Source organism: Poecilia reticulata, chromosome 20 (genome assembly GCF_904066995.2).
Source record: "Poecilia reticulata chromosome 20, P_reticulata-male-v2, whole genome shotgun sequence".
In the NCBI taxonomy this organism is placed as follows: Eukaryota; Metazoa; Chordata; class Actinopteri; order Cyprinodontiformes; family Poeciliidae; genus Poecilia; species Poecilia reticulata.
Window position 1 is genome coordinate 25,869,862 of NC_088849.1, and position 16,114 is coordinate 25,885,975.

The 16,114-nt window shown below is 44.8% G+C and overlaps 2 protein-coding genes across 15 annotated transcripts in view; both read left to right on the plus strand.

The window, feature by feature from the left end:
- Positions 1-5,841, plus strand: part of pld1b (phospholipase D1b) — a 46,773-nt gene extending 40,932 nt beyond the window's left edge. For all 3 annotated transcript variants that reach the window (XM_081601840.1, XM_081601842.1, XM_081601841.1), the window contains 4 exons: positions 1,155-1,289; positions 1,366-1,519; positions 2,541-2,658; positions 3,798-5,841. In XM_081601840.1, coding sequence (XP_081457966.1) covers positions 1,155-1,289; positions 1,366-1,519; positions 2,541-2,658; positions 3,798-4,022 — 632 coding nt within the window. In that variant the 3' untranslated portion in view covers positions 4,023-5,841. The remainder of the gene's footprint in view (positions 1-1,154; positions 1,290-1,365; positions 1,520-2,540; positions 2,659-3,797) is intronic.
- Positions 5,842-9,223: 3,382 nt separating this feature from the next.
- The window catches only part of tnikb (TRAF2 and NCK interacting kinase b), a 65,192-nt gene continuing 58,301 nt past the window's right edge, over positions 9,224-16,114 (plus strand). For 4 of the 12 annotated variants that reach the window (XM_081601759.1, XM_081601760.1, XM_081601761.1 and 1 more), the window contains exon 1: positions 9,238-9,770. In XM_081601759.1, coding sequence (XP_081457885.1) covers positions 9,663-9,770 — 108 coding nt within the window. In that variant the 5' untranslated portion in view covers positions 9,238-9,662. Of the gene's footprint in view, positions 9,771-16,114 lie in introns of all 12 variants that reach the window. The other 8 variants (XM_081601765.1, XM_081601766.1, XM_081601769.1 and 5 more) reach the window with 6 other exon arrangements.

Below are 16,114 nucleotides of genomic sequence, written 5' to 3' on the forward strand. Positions count from 1 at the left end.
ATAGAAACTTCCTCTTTATTAAGGAAACCAGCTTTTCCTGTTTCATGACTCTCTTTCTGCCTGACTTTGATTTTTTATGATTAAATAGAAAAAAGTAGAATTAAAGCAAAGTTTGCAGGACACAATAACAACACACACAACCAGATTCATTTTATTACCGTCTGACTCTATTGTTGGGTCTTGATGTCACTGTGTAATTAATTTTACGGTAATTTTATTTATTATTACTATTAAACTAAAATCTCCAGCATGGGGAAGTGGGATGAGCTCGACTTTTCTCGACACCTCTGACCTGGAAACGTTTTATTAATGAGACGACCTCTGACCTGGAAACGTTTTATTAATGAGACGACCTCTGACCTGGAAACGTTTTATTAATGAGATGACCTCTGACCTGGAAACGTTTTATTAATGAGACGACCTCTGACCTGGAAACGTTTTATTAATGAGACGACCTCTGACCTGGAAACGTTTTATTAATGAGACGACCTCTGACCTGGAAACGTTTTATTAATGAGATGACCTCTGACCTGGAAACTGTTTTATTAATGAGACGACCTCTGACCTGGAAACGTTTTATTAATGAGACGACCTCTGACCTGGAAACGTTTTATTAATGAGACGACCTCTGACCTGGAAACGTTTTATTAATGAGATGACCTCTGACCTGGAAACGTTTTATTAATGAGATGACCTCTGACCTGGAAACTGTTTTATTAATGAGCTGACCTCTGACCTGGAAACTTTTATTAATGAGACGACCTCTGACCTGGAAACGTTTTATTAATGTTTATAAAATGATGGCGGCACAAATATAAATATTTCCTGCACAGAGGAAAAGCAGCACAAACAAAAAAAATTTGCTGCACAAACGTTTTTAAATTTGACACCAATGAGTGATGGGGGGGTGGGGGCTGTTGACCTTTAACCTTTTATTAAGACCCTCAAAGAAAAAGCAGCACAAACAAAAGTCTTAGCTGCACAAATGTAGCTGAGATGATTGACAGAAAGTTTGGTTGACCTTTCATGACCTCTGGAAACTTTTATTAATATCTTTAGAATAATTGCGGCACAAACAAACGTTCTGCTCCGGTTCCGTCTGACCTGGTGGCGGGTCCAGTTTGACTCGGGTCTGTCCGTCCGTCTGTCTGCAGTGGGGGATCAGTGGATGAACTACATCTCGTTCACCGGCCTGCGGACGCACGCCGACCTGGAGGGGACGCTGGTCACCGAGCTCATCTACGTCCACAGCAAGATGCTGATCGCCGACGACAACACCGTCATCATCGGTGAGGCCTCGGCCGGCGGGCGCCGCCGCCGCCTCACAGGAGGCGCCAAACTCAACCGGATCCGGTTTGTCTGCAGGTTCCGCCAACATCAACGACCGCAGCATGCTGGGGAAGCGGGACAGCGAGGTGGCCGTCATCGTGGAGGACTCGGAGACGGTGGACGCCGTCATGGACGGGCAGCCGTACCGCGCCGGGAAGTTCGCCCTGCAGCTGCGCCTCGAGTGCTTCAGGTACGAACATTTCTGGGGAAAAACTGAAAACCAGTTTTTCATTCTGTCTCAACTTCCACAACTTCACTATGCGCCAAATATTCAGAGAATAAATATTCACTCTGTGATCCTGTTCTCTATTTTCCAAGTTCAGAGGATTAGAGTCCGACCAGGTGAGATTAGCTTCCTTAAACTTTCAATAGCAGAACTTTGAGATAATCCAGGAAAAGACTGAAGAAACAAACACAAACTGAGCTGCTCAGATTAGCTATTTAAAACTATCTTTGTCATTTTTTGACTTTATTCTGCTGATATCATGTCTATAATCTCACGGTGACTTCCTGTCCGATGACGCTCCTCCATGTCTGAACTTCCTGTCCGATGACGCTCCTCCAAGTCTGAACTTCCTGTCCGATGACGCTCCTCCATGTCTGATGACGCTCCTCCATGTCTGATGACGCTCCTCCATGTCTGAACTTCCTGTCTGAGGATGCTCCTCCATGTCTGAACTTCCTGTCTGATGATGCTCCTCCATGTCTGAACTTCCTGTCTGATGACACTCCTCCATGTCTGAACTTCCTGTCTGATGATGCTCCTCCATGTCTGAACTTCCTGTCCGATGACACTCCTCCATGTCTGAACTTCCTGTCCGATGACGCTCCTCCAAGTCTGAACTTCCTGTCCGATGACGCTCCTCCATGTCTGAACTTCCTGTCTGATGACACTCCTCCATGTCTGAACTTCCTGTCTGATGATGCTCCTCCATGTCTGAACTTCCTGTCTGATGACGCTCCTCCATGTCTGAACTTCCTGTCTGATGATGCTCCTCCATGTCTGAACTTCCTGTCTGATGATGCTCCTCCATGTCTGAACTTCCTGTCCGATGACACTCCTCCATGTCTGAACTTCTTGTCTGATGACACTCCTCCATGTCTGAACTTCCTGTCTGATGACGCTCCTCCATGTCTGAACTTCCTGTCTGATGACGCTCCTCCATGTCTGAACTTCCTGTCTGATGACGCTGAACTTCCTGTCTCCTCAGGATGATCCTCGGCGCCAACACCGATCCATCCATTGACGTTTCCGATCCCATCAGCGAACTTTTCTACAAGGAAACCTGGATGGCTACCTGCGCCCGCAACGCCTCCATCTACCAGAAGGTGGGGCTGTCGCTATGGCAACCACGCCCAGTCTCATGACCAGTTTCAGGTTTTGGGGTTTTAACTGGAGGATCCTGAATTTTTTTTAGCTTTAAATGATGTTGATGTTTGCTGAAAACCCAAAATGAGTCAGATTACGAGTTAGAAAACATTTAATATGAAAGAAGCTCAGAATTTTTATTCTCTGAAATTTTTTATCCACATTTATTTTCTCAGAAATTAAACTTTTTTCTTCCTTTTTTCCCCTCAGAGTTCTGACTTTAATCTTCTGAGCTCAAATGTCAGCATCTATTTTTTCCAGTGGCACTAACGGTCTTCCGTATTTTTAGCATTTTTGTTATTAAAGTTGTTTATTTTCGACACTTAGAACTAAAAGTTTTAACAAAATAACCAAATTGAAAAAACATGAAATTCCTAAAAGTCAGAGGTTTGTTGCTAAATGATAAAAAGTATCGATATCAGTGTTTCCTTGGTAACGATGTTTCCTTGGCTACGGACCGGTATCGGTGTTACCTTGGTTACGGACCAGTATCGGTGCTTCCTTGGTAACGGTGTTTCCTTGGTTACGGACTGGTATCTGTGTTTCCTTGGTAACGGTGTTTCCTTGGTTACGGTGTTTCCTTGGTAACAGCAGTATATGTGTTTCCTTGGTAACGGTGTTTCCCTGCTAATGGTGTTTCCTTGGTAAAGGACTGGTATCGATGTTTCCTTGGTAACAGATCAGTATCAATGCTTCCTTGGTAACAATGTTTCCTTGGTTACGGACTGGTATCTGTGTTTCCTTGGTAACAGTGTTTCCTTGGTTACGGTGTTTCCTTGGTAACAGACCAGTATCTGTGTTTCCTTGGTAACGGTGTTTCCCTGATAACGGTGTTTCCTTGGTAACGATGTTTCCTTGGTTACGGACCAGTAACGGTGTTTCCCTGATAACGGTGTTTCCTTGGTAACGATGTTTCCTTGGTTACGGACCAGTAACGGTGTTTCCCTGATAACGGTGTTTCCTTGGTAACGATGTTTCCTTGGTAACAATGTTTCCTTGGTAACGGTGTTTCCTTGGTTACAGACCAGTATCGGTGTTTCCTTGGTAACAGACCCCTCCCCACCCTTCGCCCTCTGACCTCTCTCTCCGCCTACTGCAGGTTTTCCGCTGCCTGCCGTCCAGCGACGTGCGGAACATCTCGGAGCTGGAGGGCTTCCTGGCCAAACCGGGCCTGGCCCGAGACGACCCGGCCCGCGCCCAGGAGGAGCTGAAGAAGATCCGCGGCTTCCTGGTCCAGTTCCCGCTCCAGTTCATGAGCGAACAGAACCTGCTGCCGCCCATCGGCTGCAAGGAGGCCATGGTTCCCATGGAGGTCTGGACCTGACCGCCATGTTGGACCGGGAGCCATTCCTCCTGCTCAGGACAAAGTTCTGTGGTTCTGGTTGAGTCCGATGACGGCGGGGCGACCCGCCTGACGGAAGCAGCTGCTGTGCCAAAGACAGAATCGACCTGCGAGCCTGGACCCGGGGCGGAGCCGCCCACACTACAGCGTTGTCTACAAAACCTGCTGCTGCTGGAAAATGAAACCCCGATAAACAAACCGGCCCGGTTCGCTCCAAACAGCCAAAAACTCTCAGCCTGTCGCAGGTTTCATGTCTCCACGACTTCTATCGGTTTCCTCTGATCATTGGATCTGATTAGGTTGAAACTCAACCAGCAGACGCAGCGTTTCGCCCCACAGTGCCTGAAAACCCACTTCCTGGTAGGATACTGACTGTGCAGCTCTGCTCCTGCAAACACTATGCAACATCCAGGCTGGGAAACGCAGCTCAACACTAACGGATAAAAACGGCAGAAATTTGATCGTAAAAGTGCCAAAAAGCCGAGCGTCAGACTCGATCCGCTTCATGGTTTCTCTGTTTCTTCTGGGCAGAAATCGTTTTATACACTTTATCTCAGATTAAATCACTTTATGGCTTTTCTGCTCAAAATAAACCAACATTTTGCCTCTCAGACTAACAAACTGTTGTTGTGCTGCATGAAGAGTCCGGTTCTGTTTCCATGTCCGGAAGTGAAATTGATGGTTATCTTGGTTTGTACCGTCACTTTTTGGCCACTAGAGGGCAGCAGGACGACATAAAATTACAAAAAAATCTAAAATATTGGCATTAATGTGATTCTGTTAAGATTTTATTTATTTATTTTGTATTATTTTTGGAGGTATTTGGGTGTCAATGTATGTTTTTTTTTAATTTTTTTTTTAATTTGAACAAATTGTACAACTTTCTACTGCATCATTTCCACCACAGGTTTGAATGTGGAAAACTAATATTTGAAACAATAAATCTGTAATTGGGTTAAAATGACCTAAATCTCAAAATTTGAAATAAAATGACAAAATACTAAGAAATTTCTGAAAGAAAAAAAACCCTATAAAAATCTAACATTTTGGTTTTGATTTATTTAAACTAAGACAAACGTTTTCCTTTAAACTTTAATTTTGATTTAATCTTAGTTTCTTCCTACTTTTTATTTTTAAATATAGTTATTAGGCATAGATATAAACACTTTATTATCATTCAACTGAACATTTAAATGTAAATATTGAGCGAAATTTTGCTGCAACTCTAATAGTAAAACAGTAAATTTATTAAATGCATCAGCATAAATACATGAAATAAAACGATTGTACACATGAAGCTCCGTCCACATAAGGAATATTTTCTCTTAAGCTCTAAATAAATAAATTAGATTTATTTGCTTGGATTTAAATGTTTGTTTTTGCTGCCCTCTAGTGGCCATTGTTTGTAAGCAGCTGCGGTTTTTCCAGGTTAAACTGTAACGTAAATGTTCTGTGGCGTTTATCTGCATGGAGCCGCCAGCTTGACCCCAGCCTGCTGCCATGACCTCCAGCTGACCTCAGCATGACCCTGAGAGGTTTCCTGACGCTACCTCTGTGTTTCTACCTCCAGTTGGTGGTTTTTTCCTGTCAAATCTTGACGTTATGCAGCTTTGCACAAACTGAGCAGGTTTTGTGTTTGTGGCTCTGAATCTGACCGCCTGGTTTTTCTCTCTCCTGCCTGTTTCTCTATGAAATGCACTTTTTGCACAGACTGTTGTTTTCTTGCTCTTCGATGTCCCGTCATGTTGCTCTGGTGAAACTTTGGACTCAATAAATGAAGGGTTGATGGCATTAAAATGAACATTTCTCTCATTTTTTTTCTTTTCTAGTCTCAATTCTCAACGTTTAAGGAGCAAAATTCAGTTTTTCAGTTGATTGATTAAATTCTGGAGTTAAAAAAAATGATCTAAACCGTGCAGGTTGGTAAACCTTTGACTGGTTCAGGTAACAGAAATGTGCAAACAGAAAAACATGCAACAGAAAATGCTGCAGCCGGAGGAAATGCCTGACCACTAGGGGGAGTCAGAGGTCAGCAATGGCTTCGTAAATCTGTTCTATAATGTAAAAGACAAAGTCTACAAATATATAAATGTGTGAAATTCTGTCTGGTCCCAAATGATCTGGGGTTTGACTCCCCCTGGTGGCCTGGATGACTTTATTTTATGGAACGAGTTTGTAAAGTTTTAAACTTGTTTAAGCAAATAAAACGAGGCTTTTTCCGCTTTTGCTTTTATTTCTTGTAGTTTCAGCATTTCTTTCTGAAAATGCAGCATTTTCTCTTAAGTTGGCTCATGTTTTTCTGTGGCTGTAACTTTTTTTGCGTTATTGTTTCCTGATTCATTATTTTTTCCTGAAGTTGCTAAATGTTTTTTCTGCGGTTACATAATTTTTGTTTGCATCACAGTATTGTCTCTTACAACCATTTTCCGACTTATAAACAGTTTATAAACCATAAGCCAGTTTTTATGGGTTATTTCCGTTCGATCCTCCATTCACTGAGTTTGACTCCATCCTGCAGTTCTCATCTCTGCCTCTAGGTGGAGCCAAAAGAACATAAACAGTGATGACAGCAGGTTAACCAGAGGAGATGATCGGATCTGTGACCTGAGGGCTGAACTCCAGCAGCAGATGGAAGTGAAGGCATCACGGCGGTGCGTTCAGGTGTCGCGTCTCCACCAACCAGGTGAAACACAAACTGTCCTCTTGTTTTGTTTGTTAGCTGCTTCTACCTGCCTGAACTTGACGGCTCTGCCTGAATCTGAGGACGATCTGAAGCGAATCCCTTCCAGGAAGTCTGAGTTTTCCTGGTGTTTGGTTGTTAGAGTCAAAACTGACATATTTATGATTAAAAACTGATTTTAATCCACTCTGTCCCTTTGGCTTGGCAGCATGTTGGAAACAATGGCTTCTTGTCAATAACCACAAATCTTCCTCTATTTTCTGCTGATGTCAAAAAGCACCATTTCGAAATTGTAGTGTAATATTAAGAATAAATAAATTTATGTGAATAAACTTGTTCAGTCATTAAAAAACATGGCGCAACAGATGCAACAGTTTCATGGCTTCTTATGCGGCGTTTTGGTGATTTAACAGAAGATTCACTAGAATAACACAAAAACAATCATCCTTCTGTACTTCCTCTCCTCTCCTCCTTTGTCATTTCCACCAGTAGTAACGTCCGGTTGTTGATCATGTGACTGGCTGGTTAATGGAGATGCAGCTTGTGACTCCAGAGAAACACAAGTTTCTAAAATCTATCAAACTCTGAACAAGATTCTCCGACATCCTGAAATCTTCTTCACTGTGACTGAGCTGTAAAACCTGCTAAAGTAAATCAACTAACTCAGACCTTCAGTAATAAACGGTTACATTTACGGTTACATAATAATATTTTATTATGACGTTACTTTCTGACCGCAACAATAAAACCAGTTTTATTGTTTTGAGCTCAGTTCAGCTCCAAACGACATATGAGATGTTTTTGTGGGCAGGAAGGATCTCCACTAGCAGTCAGGTTTCCAAGATATCTGGAAAGACCTCTGACCGAAGACCGCTATTATCAACTGTTAGCTAGTTCAGCTAATCCACCTCATTAGCTTTTGCTGCTCCAGTTTAAATCTCTGGTCAGGTGGAGTTGTGGAAACGATGAAAAACTTGCTTCTTCTTTCCTCCTTTTCAAATTTCAGGTATTGGTTTAGCTTTTGAGATGCTAATCGGCTCCTCCACATCATAAAAAATACAACTGTGTTGCCATGGTTGCAAATCTGTCCAAAAGTTAAAAAGCAGGAGCGGAGCTCCTTCCAGCTGCATCTGAATCAGAATCAGAGGAATTCATTCAAACATTCAGGGCCTCAACGAGGAAAACCAAACAAAAGTCCAGAAAACCAGTACAGAGCCGCAGCGTTGCTGCAACACGTTGCTCCAGCAACACGTTGCTCCAGCAACACGTTGCTCCAACACGTTGCAGCAACACATTGCTGCAACACGTTGCTCCAGCAACACGTTGCTGCAACACGTTGCTCCAACACGTTGCTCCAACACGTTGCTGCAACACGTTGCTCCAGCACGTTGCTCCAGCAACACGTTGCTGCAACACGTTGCTGCAACACGTTGCTCCAACACGTTGCAGCAACACGTTGCTGCAACACGTTGCTGCAACACGTTGCTCCAGCAACACGTTGCTCCAACACGTTGCTGCAACACGTTGCTCCAACACGTTGCTCCAGCAACATGTTGGAGCAACACGTTGCTGCAACACTTTGCTCCAACACGTTGCTGCAACACGTTGCTCCAGCAACACGTTGCTGCAACACGTTGCTCCAGCAACACGTTGCTCCAACACGTTGCTGCAACACGTTGCTCCAACACGTTGCTCCAGCAACATGTTGCAGCAACACGTTGCTGCAACACTTTGCTCCAACACGTTGCTGCAACACGTTGCTCCAGCAACACGTTGCTCCAGCAACATGTTGGAGCAACACGTTGCTCCAGCAACACGTTGCTCCAACACGTTGCTGCAACATGTTGCTCCAACACGTTGCTGCAACACGTTGCTGCAACACGTTGCTCCAGCAACACGTTGCTCCAACACGTTGCTGCAACACATTGCTGCAACACGTTGCTGCAACACGTTGCTCCAGCAACACGTTGCCTCCATGAGCATCTCTGCAGAATCGTCTCTTTGTCTGAACTTCGCAGAAGATCAAAATGAATCAATTGTTTATTTGTGGATGAAGACAATAAACCTCAACAGGTCGCCATGGCAACGCCTCCTCTCCCTGCAGGTATTTGGCCTTAAGGCAGCGACCTCAGGGCGGGTTCGGGGCGGCGCCCCCGGCTGGAAAAAATCTTTTGTTTTCAAGATTATTAGTATTGTTAATATAATAATAATAATAATAATAATAATAATAATAATGTTAACTAAGGTAAATGAAAATGACAATAAAGTCACTACTATTATAAATAAAAACATTTATGGGATTATTGTTGTAATGTTAATATTTATAATAATACAAATTAATAGTAATGAGTTAATTGAGTGAATGAATAAATTAGAGATTATTATTTGTAATAAAGCAAAATGTAATTTCTACTGTTTCTAATGTTCCTGTGATTCAGACATGAATCAGGTGGAAAGGCCCGGCCCCCCTCCCCAGCCTGTTTCTGCTCTGAATGAAGGTTCGGCCCGGTCCCGCCGCGCTCCGTGGAGGTGTGTGCGGCGCGTCGCGGTGGGCGGCTCCCCGTGAAGCGCAGCCTCCTCTCTGGCCACTCCCGGCCTGCGCGCCGCCTCCGCCGCGCCGCGCCGCGCCGCCTCAGTGCGCCTCGGCCGCTGCTCCTGTACGCATCTGTCCTCCGCGGTCCCGGTTCTGGATGAAGGCATGTAGGACGGGCTGTGGCGCTCCGAGCAGCATGTAGCACCTGGAGCTGCGCGCACATCGCCTCCTCTTCCTCCTCCTCCTCCTCTTCCTCTCGGCTCTGCGGGCTGCGCGCCTCCCGGAGCGATCATTCCTCCGGTCTGCGTCGCCTTCAGCGGGATATTTTCGGGGCTCCTGTCAGGGGTGGGTGGGGGGTTCGGCCTGGTGAAGAGGAGAAGAGCAGCGAGCCTTCATCACCTCCCGGTCGATGGTCGTTGAGGAAGCTTCCATCTTGAGTCGCGCTTCTACCGACGGAACCATGGCGAGCGACTCCCCGGCGCGGAGTCTGGATGAGATAGACCTGTCTGCACTACGGGTAAATGTCTCGCTCTGTGCGTGTGCGCGTGCATGTCCTTTTCCTGTGTGAGCGCGTGCATGTGCAACACCTGTCCCCCCCTCTCCTCTCCCCCTCCTCCTCCTCCAGCTCTCCAACCTCACACTGGATGTGTCTCCTAATGCGCTTTCAGCGTGCACGCGCACACACTTGTGTGTGTGTGTGTGTGTGTGTGTGTGTGAGCGCGCGCGCGTGAGGACGCTGATTGAGGAAATCAGGCCGGTGATCAGATGTATCGGTGTGGGATCTGTTTTGGTGTTTTCTGCTGAACAATTGGGACGTGATGTAATGAGGCCCAGAGCTGCCGCTGCCGCGCGCGCGCGCGCATGCGTGCGTGCATGCGTGCGCGCGCTGAAAGCCGCTCTTGTCTGCACTATGTGGGGCAGATGTTAAGCTCCTCACTGACACTTTGCACAAAGACATCAAATGCACGCACGCGCACTTCCTCTCCTCCTCTCTCGTACAGATGCTCACACGCACGCGCGCACTCACGCACGCGGCGGAATAGCAGCGATGATAACCGCAACAGGAGCGAGTTCCGCCATTTCGTGATGTTGTGGCGACAGCAGCTTTGCTTCACAGCGGCTGATAGGAAGTGCAGTGCCGGAATGTGTGCGCGTGCGCGTGCACGCGTTAAAAAGAAGAAGAAAAACCAGTGATTATTTCACAGGTCAGCCATGATGGCGGGATGAAGCGTCACATGGAGCTCAGGGTTATTTTCCGCGCGTCCCCCGCCTGTTTCTGCTCCCAGCTGCTTACGCAACGCGGCGGTACCTGCAGAGCCGCCGTCAGGTCTGGACATGAGCGCCGGGGCGGGACTGCGTGTCGGTGTGTGTCTATGCAGCACACACACCTGCAGGAGGAGGAGGAGGAGGAGGTGATGAAGGCAGGAAGATGAGAGGAAACACTGAGGAAGAGGGTTCTGCAGAACCAGAACCAGCTCTGTCTCCATTCAGAGCAGAAATCAGGTCACTTCCTGTTCCTGCATCTCCTCTCCCAGCCCGGCTGGAGGGTTCGAGGTCCGGCTCATCAGAGCCTCTGATCGCGGTATAAATAGCTGTCTGGGTGTCACACAGGAGACTTTCTGTTATATCACCCGCTGAATCCTTTTAAAGCAACATCCTGAGGACACAGCACAGTTTGCTGCTCAGTCCGCGGAATTTATGAGCGTTTAATGTGACAAACCATCAGAAAATACAAGAAAACAGTTAACACCACTGTCTGGAAACTGTCGGGTTAAAGTTCCCTCTTTAGTCACATTAAATCTGCTGTAGTTGTCCTTCCAGGGCGCTAGATGGCGCTGTGGTTTAGGTCTGTAGTCACATTAAATCTGCTGTAGTTGTCCTTCCAGGGCGCTAGATGGCGCTGTGGTTTAGGTCTGTAGTCACATTAAATCTGCTGTAGTTGTCCTTCCAGGGCGCTAGATGGCGCTGTGGTTTAGGTCTGTAGTCACATTAAATCTGCTGTAGTTGTCCTTCCAGGGCGCTAGATGGCGCTGTGGTTTAGGTCTGTAGTCACATTGAATCTGCTGTAGTTGTCCTTCCAGGGCGCTAGATGGCGCTGTGGTTTAGGTCTGTAGTCACATTGAATCTGCTGTAGTTGTCCTTCCAGGGCGCTAGATGGCGCTGTGGTTTAGGTCTGTAGTCACATTAAATCTGCTGTAGTTGTCCTTCCAGGGCGCTAGATGGCGCTGTGGTTTAGGTCTGTAGTCACATTGAATCTGCTGTAGTTGTCCTTCCAGGGCGCTAGATGGCGCTGTGGTTTAGGTCTGTAGTCGAAACGCATATCCGCGTTAGCCCGTTAGGCTAACATCTCAAACACAAACCCGTCTCCAGTGAATCAAACATGCTCATGTAGCATAGATATTTTGTGTCAGAAGTTGTTTTAAGCCGAACAGGTGAAAAGTAGCACACTTAGCATAAAGCTATCCGTCACTGTTACTGTTTTGGTCCATGAATGCTAAGGAAAAAAGCCCAACCGCCGTCCGTTCTGCGCATGTGCAGTTTCACTGAAACCGCTCACTGATCAAAAAGCGTCTCCGATCACTGGAGGCAATAAAATGTTAATTTTTCACCGAAAACCATTCAGACGCCTGAATATAGACCGATGGAAACCTGGTTGTACTGTGCAGGTATTTCTGTGGAACGCAAGTCCGAATTATTTACAGAAAATTTACAGAATATTCATATATTATAAAGAAAATGCAACTTTGGAACCTGAAACATCTGGAGAGAACGTTACTCATTTAATTTGGTGCTAATTTTAGCATTCTGCAGGCGGCTACACCTGGCTTCCACTGTTTGCTCTGGGTCTGTTTCTGAAGAAAATGATCCCCTCAGCATGACGCTGCCACCACCGTGTGTCACTGTGGGGGTTGTGTGTTCCGGGTGTGTTGGTGTCATCAAACCCAAACGCATTTTTCTGCATGCATCGCCTAAAGTACATGTTTCAAACCACAAGTGAATGCGTAGCTAAAATTTATGTTAGGGTAATTTTAGGGTTAAAATTTATGTTGTTCCACTATTTTTCAGATTTTATTCATGATACTTTTTTTTAAAAATGCCTACTTTACAATTTTGTTCTACTTTCTCTTGGTCTAAAACATAAAATCCAGTGAAATGAGTGTTTTTAATGTAACAAAACATGAAAAACATTTCTTATAAGGTGTGAAAGCCTCATTATTTGTGCTTTGTTTATAAAATCAGCTCAGTTAACTGATTTTCTAAGCATGAAACTGTTCAGTCACTTCACGTTACACCTGGTGCTGCAGATGGAGGTTATTTCTCTGACTCACTCGACCTGCAGTCACGTTTTTACACTTTTTACAAACCCGAGTCATGAAAAGAAGGACATGTTAAAAGGTTGTGCCTCTTAAAAAACTGTAATTTTAATGTAATTAGAAGAGTAAGCATCTAAAATGCATGAAATATTCACCAGAATGCTAACATATTTAGAAAAGTTTCAGAAAATCAACTGTATGATTCATAACTAGCTTAGCCTGCTAGCTACATGGCTAGTGTATTGAGCTAGGCTAGTTAGCTATTAAACATTTTCAGATTCAGATAAATTATCTTGTTAATGTTTCAAAACCTAATCTAGTTATTGTTTTCTATAGATTTGATTATATTTTTAGGCACTTAGAGGAACATTTGTACATTTTTAATGCGTAGGAAGAACATAAAAAATATTTTAGCAGGACTAACAGCTAGCTTTAGCTTTAGCACTTTGCTTTTGACTGATTTTGCTCTCAGGTTTTAAACGTTAACATGTTTCAGGCGTCAGAAACTAGTTTTATGTCTTTGGTGGATCCCTGTGAGGGAAACGGGTCGACCCGCCTCAGACTGTTAAACTCAGACGAATGTTTTTCAGTCAAACCGCTGATGGTGTCAGTTTGTGAAATAGATTTCATTTCATCCTTTCTTCTTTTCTCTTTGTGTTGTTGCTTTTGTTTCTGCTTCTTTTTGAGATTATCTTGTCTCTGTTTTTTTTTTCTGGCCAGCTGTGCTTGTTTTTTTCACCAGGCCTTTTTCTTTTTGTCATTTTGTGATTGTTTTGTCGCATTGCGTCCACTTTGTGTCTCCCTGTGGTTGTTTTCCATCTTGTTTTTACAGCCAGATTGTGTCCTGCTTTCTTCTCTTAACTGTTTCTCTCCGTTTGCTTTTGTTGCGTCTGTTTTGTGATTTGTTGTTTCTGGTCTTCGGGTCATTGTGAGTATTTCCATTCCATCATGGTGGCTGTTTTACTGGTTGTTAAAACTCTGAGTGATTGTTTCTAGAAATCCTTGCTGACGTTTTTGCTTCATTGAGATGGATTGTAATCTTACAGACACGGATTATTTATTTTTGAATGTTTTGTTGTATCTGGTCAGTTTCTAGTCGTGTTTAGTTTACACTTTACAGCTACAATGCAGTTCTACTTTGGTAGTTTTTAGTTCATTATTTAATTATTTCAGACTCGACATTCTGATTTTTTTTGTTTCTATTGGACTGTTTTCTTCATTTTGCACATTATTTTTCTGTGTTATTTTGTGTGTTATTTGTCCTCATGGTTGTTGAGTCTCTGTGTTTTTCAGAGACCAATAATCAAACCAACGTAACTTTGACCTTCTGCTGGTAGATCGCATCAGGAGTTGCTTATAAACGTTTCTTTCCAGTATATTATGAACAGACTTTAGAAAATGCCTTTTACGCCCAAGTTTCAAATGTCTGCCTGTATATTTCTTCCTTATTTTAATTGTAAGTAGTTCTTTAAATGCCCTGTGAGATGATATATTTACCCATGTATCCATAACAACTGGAACTTATTTTCGCAATATACCGTGCCCCCCCTCCGGATTAATTTCACCCTCTGCAGCTGTGAGATTACCGTAATAACCCGATATTGGCTGGAAAGCGCAACGTCTCCCCTTTCAGAAACCGTTGGAACTTTTCAGATAGCGCTACGTGTGGCGGATTTACGGTACTGCAAATTTGGCCGTGTCGTCATAAAATGTCATAAAATGTCGACACGCTCCGGTCATGTTATTACAGTTCTCTCTCTCTGTCTAGCAGTTGATGAAAACTGAGACATTTTTGGACAAAATTGAAGGTTTTTATCCAGAATCAGTCATTACGTCCCCCTATAACGGTAAGCGCGTGGTGACTGTTGTGCTGTTTTTAGTAGTGACGTCACAATATAAGCCAAAAGTCCAAACTGCGGCTAGCTTTATGCTAACTGCGTGTGATGAATGAACGAGGTCAGAGTTCAATCTGTTCAGCAACTTTATCAGCTGAGGTGTTTAAACATAATCAGGATTTTATTAAAAAGGTAATTAATTATAAAGTCTTAATGGACACATTTTCTGTTGAAATTTAATTTGGAAACATGAAAATAGGTTTTTTAAAGAGTTCAGCCACATTAAACTACAGATAAACAGGTTTAATAAGCTACATAGTGGCATCAGGATGTATTTTATTAAAGGTTTTATTTTATTAAAAGGTTGATGAATGAACTAGTTCTAGGTGAGCTGATACTGCAGCCATGTTTTACTGATTTGTTTCTGTTGGTGTTTTTTAGTAAATTATCCAGTCAGATGAAATGCAGCTGAACAGAAATATTCATATTAATCAGAAATGATCAAGAGTTTTCATCTGCTTGGTGCCTTTTAGGCCTATTTGGTCACTTCCAGGCCTCAGTGCTGCCAGTTAGTTATTAACTCAAACACAATGGAAACCAGCGTTTTATGCAGTTAACCTGTAATCTGCAGCTGCTGCAGCAGCTTGCGGCTGAATCCTACCGTCCTGTGTTAACCTGTTAACCTGTAGCAGCCAGCAGCTAGCAGCCAGCAGCTGCAGCAGCCAGCAGCTGCAGCAGCCAGCAGCTGCAGCAGCTTGCGGCTGAATCCTACCGTCCTGTGTTAACCTGTTAACCTGTAGCAGCCAGCAGCTGCAGCAGCCAGCTGCTGCAGCTGCAGCAGCCAGCAGCTGCAGCAGCCAGCAGCTGCAGCAGCTTGCGGCTGAATCCTACCGTCCTGTGTTAACCTGTAGCAGCCAGCAGCTGCAGCAGCCAGCAGGCAGCTGCAGCAGCCAGCAGCTGCAGCAGCCAGCAGCTGCAGCAGCCAGCAGCTGCAGCAGCTTGCGGCTGAATCCTACCGTCCTGTGTTAACCTGTTAACCTGTAGCAGCCAGCAGCTGCAGCAGCCAGCTGCTGCAGCTGCAGCAGCCAGCAGCTGCAGCAGCCAGCAGCTGCAGCAGCTTGCGGCTGAATCCTACCGTCCTGTGTTAACCTGTAGCAGCCAGCAGCTGCAGCAGCCAGCAGCTGCAGCAGCCAGCAGCCAGCAGCTGCAGCAGCCAGCAGCTGCAGCAGCTTGCGGCTGAATCCTACCGTCCTGTGTTAACCTGTTAACCTGTAGGAGCCAGCAGCTGCAGCAGCTGCAGCAGCTGAATCCTGCCGTCCCGTGTTAACCTGTTAACCTGTTAACCTGTAATGTTCCTGTGATCTGATGGTTCATGTCTGAGTCAATAAGCAGAAACGATGTTGATGTAATCAACACCAGGAAACCGTTAGCCGCCACACATAGCTGGATTTCTCTCTGTTCGATAAAAACAAACATGTCAGCTGTGACAGGTGTTGTGTTTTCTTCTTACAGTGTAACAGGTAAACGTGTGCACGTGGAGGCGCGCGCACGTGAGGCTCTGTCCTCCGGGATTTCATGTGCTTGACTTTGACCTTGAGTGGAAACGAACGTGGCTTTTTAAGCTAATCCTTTTCAGGAGGATGCACTTTAATACGCTCTCCTGTGGGCTACTGTACACACACACACACACACACACACACACACACACACAC